Below are 5,000 nucleotides of genomic sequence, written 5' to 3' on the forward strand. Positions count from 1 at the left end.
GTGGAAACTGCGATCGTGCAATGGATGATGAATAAATGGTGGTATCCTCCTTTGCCGTATATGACGGCACTGAAATTTTTTTTTCTGTTGGTCTGTTTGATAAATCAAGTTTTAGCAAACAAATTGAAGGCCATGAAATAACTTATAACAACTTATAACTTATAACAAAGAGAACATTAGAGCTGCAATTGCCAAAATAACTCCCTAAATGTTGTCAAATACAATGCAAAATACCCGAAAAAGGGCCGCTTGTTGTATGCCGACTAAAGGCGGTCGTTTGATCGATAGCTTATTTTAAGTATGGCACAATAAATGGCATAGAATAACCTAAATGAAACTGGTTTATTTTCTAAAATCGGCTGAAAAATGACAGAGTTATTCAACATTAAAATAGGGTACCGCCTGATGTCGCACCCTGTAGCATTTTAATGTATTTTGAATACGCCGTGATGCTGTTAGAATTATGTGTAATCGTAGCCAATTAAAAAAAAAAGACTGCAACAGATGCCTTGTAGAGGACAGATCACTATTAGCCAGCTGCTATACAACGGTGCGAAAATAAAGCATAGTTTGCTACTCCGATATTGCCATTAAAATATTCTCAATCTATGTACTCCCAGGCAGTGTTCATGCACCTTCCTAAATTCCAAATCGTACAAAACAAAACCTATATCCTTCCGTGCGTCAATACTTCACTTCATTATCGGTGTCACGCAATCAATGTTGACATACGCATAAACATAAACAGATGCACAAAAAACAGAACTTTAACTGATATTCGCTGCTTGATCCGTAACCCGTTCAGTGGTGGTATGAATAATTGAATAACCAAGACATTGTAGATTGGAAAGCCAACATCAACATCGCGATTTGCAGTTGACACAGGCACCTGAGAGCAAGGCAAACATTGCAATCCAATAGTGAGTCCATTAACGATTGATGGTCGTAATTGAATTTGGCGAATTGAAAAGTGCCAAACAAATTCTACTTCATTTGCTTAATTTGCGCCACATTATCATTTGATCCGCTTTCCACAGGGCAAACGATAACCCAGCGGTAACCATTTAGTATGCACCAGATGCAGGCAAACAGCTCAATGCCCAATGCCAATCACCGCATGCTGCGTTGCGTCGTTACGTATGATTTCTTTGAAGCCTTTGAAGAGCTATCGACAACTCGACATCGAGTCGTTCTGGTTTCTGGCTCAAGTACAGCAGCGACATAAGTAGCACTTCAACTGCCAGGCATAAAACGAGGCGCTTTAATCACTATTCGAATCCTTTGTTTTCGAACCAAATACATAATGACTTGAATGAAATGCCGCCACAAAAACGGGGCCACTCCAAGGCACACACTCGCTCACTATTTGTACTCGCGGCACTCGATTCGGTGCCACGGCCGGTCGCACGGTGTTTAACTTTCGTAAATAATCCCATCAGCCCATGGCAAGCGAAGCGAATGTGCACACAGCATTACTACACGTGAGCCCACACACAGGCGAGCGTAAAATAAATTGACCAAAAGTATTTCCGGCCACCGCCGGTCCGTGGCCCCGCTCGGTTGGCACCTTTCAACACCGGAACCGACAGCAGCACCAGCAGCAACCGTCGTGCCTGACGCTCTAATGACGCCCGGGGACCCCCCCAATCCCCCCTTCTACTTGTGAGGGCAAAACGGACAATCTCGAAAGGTAATTTACTTACCCCTCTTACTCCGACCCCGGTACCAGCCGGGTGCTGTGTACCGGAAGCAACATATAGCAACCCCAACCATCCCTGCCCCTTCCCCACGAGGAGTGGGGCCCTTTGAAGCCACCCTGTCCCTTGTTGTTAGAACTGATGTCAGATAATTTCGTTAATGCGTTCATACAACAAGTCGCTAATAATGTGCACTCCAATACAATCGACATACACAACACATACACATCCACACGCCGAGTGTCATTAGGCGATACACTACGTCCTCGCGAGAGCGCACGCGCCTGTGTGGGTTTGTGTGGCTGGCTGCGAAAGGGACCCTCGGCTCGTAATTGTCCTGGCGCTGGCAATGGCCGGGGCCGTCGACACCGCACTCCCTAATGAGCGCACAGCACGACGCCCAGGTACGAATGGGAGGGAGTGCTCGCGAGTCGAGTGTCTGTCGTCGGACGGAATGGTGGGGGGGGCGCATTTATGTGTGCAAAGTGTACACGCTTTATACACAAAGACAGAGAGAGAGAGACCAGACCAGATCAGACCAGACAGCGTCATTTCGCTGCTGGCCAGTAACACAGTGGGCCCACCATTTGTTGTTGTCTTCTCTTCAAACGAAATTGAATGGCGGTACGGTCGGTTGTCAATAATAATCCTTCGCCCACTTTATGCCGTATTCCTCCTGCCTTTTCCAACCCTCCTTTACAGTTCTTTTCTTCTCTTTCGCTTCGCTCTCTCTCTCTCCATAGCAACGCACACTAATTGCAGTTTGGCAGCTCGGCGCTAGTAAACGGCAGCCCAATGGCAACGCGATTTGACACAGGAAGTGGGAACGTGCACGCACCGTTGCTTCGGAAGGAAAGGTAGAGAGCTCCGTAAAGGTGTGATTGTGTGCTGAAAGAGAGTTGCTTTTGTGGACAGCAAGCATCGTGTCTTATTCTTGTCTGTCCAGTATTCTTGTGCGCCATTTCGCTGATTTCATTGTGCTATGCGGCGTCGCCTTCGCCCTTCCCTTACCGACGACCGATGACAAAGGAAAGCGATAAGCGAGTGAGAGCGCATCCTTTGGTGGGCGATGCTGATGGTGGTAGTGGTGGTGGTGTTGGTGATGATGCTGCACGACCATGAGCACGAGAGATCATTTGTTTGGATTTTCTACCTTTTTAAAGGACCGATGAATGGGGACGATGATGGGGGAATGCGGAGGATGATGGTCACTAAGCTAATTATAAACGCATCAATCATCTCGCGGGACACTAGCGCCCGAAACCGGGTACTTACCTGTCGACCGTTAGGATGTGATCATCCCGTACTCGCACCCACGAAACAGATTTGTTCCCTAGCTGTTTCACCTGCACCAAACGAGAGAGAGAGACGAAGACATTAGTGACATTAGAACGAGGGATATCTAAAGTGAAAGAGAACTGAAGTGAGAGTGCGCTTCGCGCCATTACCTTGCACGGCAGATATGCATGTGTTCCGATTTGTGTAGTTACATTGCTAACGCCGTTCCCGTCTAGGTATGGTCCAGCGAAGAAGGTTGCACCGGAGTTCAGCTTACTTAACGCTAAGGATGTGCTGATGTCGCCCGTTACGTAATCTGTCTCGTTCACGATGACGACGGCGACGAGGACGACGACATCACCATGCGGTCGCCAGGACGGTGAAAGGCGCGAACGATAAAAGAAAATGGTGGAAAATTAGGTAACAGTTTAAGTTCCATCGTCATCTTCTTCCTTTTCTCCCACTTCGTTTCACTTCTTTGTTTGCTTTCGTTGTATATTTTTTATGAGTTTTTTTTTGTACGAGAAAAGTGGTCGCTACACGGTCGGACAGTGGTCATAAAAGTGATGATCACGTGTTCCCCCGGTCCAATGGCCACTAGATTTTGACGGTTGCCATCCATTGCCAGCCAGCCAACGGGCACAGCGCCTGTTAAAGTTTGTTTGAGGTTTTTTTTTTCTTCTTTTTTTTCTTGCTACTGGCTCGTTCGTTTTTTCCTTTTGTTGAAAACTTTTGGCCACTTTTTGGAGGCCGCGTGGGTTTGGAAAGTTGATCCACGGACAGTGGCCCCATTTGGCGCCAAATAGTCATCCGCTCAGCTCAGAGACACACTCACTCATTGCCATTGGCATTGGCGTGTGTTGGCTTGGCTTCATAAAAAAGTCATAAAAAAGTCGTCACATGAGCTGTGTGTGTGCGTGTGGCATTGGGAGGTAGATAGCGAAGCGAAGTGGAAACCCTCACTGAAAAGGGAATGATAGTGTGAGGGGGAAGTGATGGCCACTGGAGCGACGCCATCGCCGCCATCGTTGCTGCCGGAAGTAAATGAGCCACATAATTAAATACAGTTTTCCACCCAGCATTCCCAGACAGGCGTGCAAGCGGTCAGACCAAAAACCAGCCAACCAGTTCACGGACACGCACAACACAGCGCACCCGGCGGTAGTTTTGCCAAGAAAATGGCGCCCCGCTAGAGGATTTGTGGATCGAAATGATCTTTGCTCGCGTTTCTTTTCATTCGGTTTCCCCGATTTTCGCCGGGGTTCGCGTCCTTCGGCCTCGGAACATTTGGTTCGATGGTCATTTGGGCCCTCGGCTTCCTCTCTCTCTCTCACTGGGACCGTTGCTCGGGGAGTTCAGTGATTGAGTTGTTGCTTTTTGGCTTTTTTTCTATTTTGGAAAGTCATTTCATGCTGGGCGGCGGCGACGTAAACATTACATAAAACAGATCGTGAAATCGTGGCCATCGAGACCCAGTGTGGGCTCTAGTACCTTGGTATCCACAGTCCCTAGTAGCAGCAGCAGCAGCAGCAGCACCAGCTTGGTTTTATGGACTGCAGCGTGGCCGATATAGGGATCTGATTAGAGAGGAAAGCTAAATTTCGTGTAAATAATACATCTCCCCTCGTGCCATCGTGTGGAAGCGATGAGTGTAACATAAAAAAAGAAGTAGAAAACTCGATAAAAGGGTCAAGCATCAAGCGTCACACAAACACGCCACGAAGCGAGTCTTAATTAGAAGCGACAGTAAAGGCGAAACGCGCGGCCTTACGAGCGCAGTGGACATTGCTGGACAGTCGGAATGGAGTCCCGAAAGGTGATTTGTAATAAAGTTGCACAAAAGGGGAGGGTGGCCACGAGCACCATCACTGGCCCTGGGTTTTGTCGAACCGGTTGAAGTGTTGATTTATGGACCTTTCCTCCTTTTCCCTCCTCTCCCTCAGCGCACAGCGTATCGTATGTTGTTCCGGGATTTAATGATCGGGAAGTTATTTGTTTTCGTTGCCATCCGCGTTCATGTAGTTT

The 5,000-nt window shown here is 47.7% G+C and overlaps 1 protein-coding gene across 2 annotated transcripts in view; it reads right to left on the minus strand.

The window, feature by feature from the left end:
- Positions 1-5,000, minus strand: part of LOC126578999 (zwei Ig domain protein zig-8-like) — a 57,370-nt gene that overhangs the window by 18,326 nt on the left and 34,044 nt on the right. For both annotated transcript variants that reach the window (XM_050242196.1, XM_050242195.1), the window contains 2 exons: positions 3,146-3,291; positions 2,973-3,043 (listed from right to left, as the gene is read on the minus strand). In XM_050242196.1, coding sequence (XP_050098153.1) covers positions 2,973-3,043; positions 3,146-3,291 — 217 coding nt within the window. The remainder of the gene's footprint in view (positions 1-2,972; positions 3,044-3,145; positions 3,292-5,000) is intronic.

This window comes from Anopheles aquasalis, chromosome 3, assembly GCF_943734665.1.
Source record: "Anopheles aquasalis chromosome 3, idAnoAquaMG_Q_19, whole genome shotgun sequence".
NCBI classification, from domain to species: Eukaryota; Metazoa; Arthropoda; class Insecta; order Diptera; family Culicidae; genus Anopheles; species Anopheles aquasalis.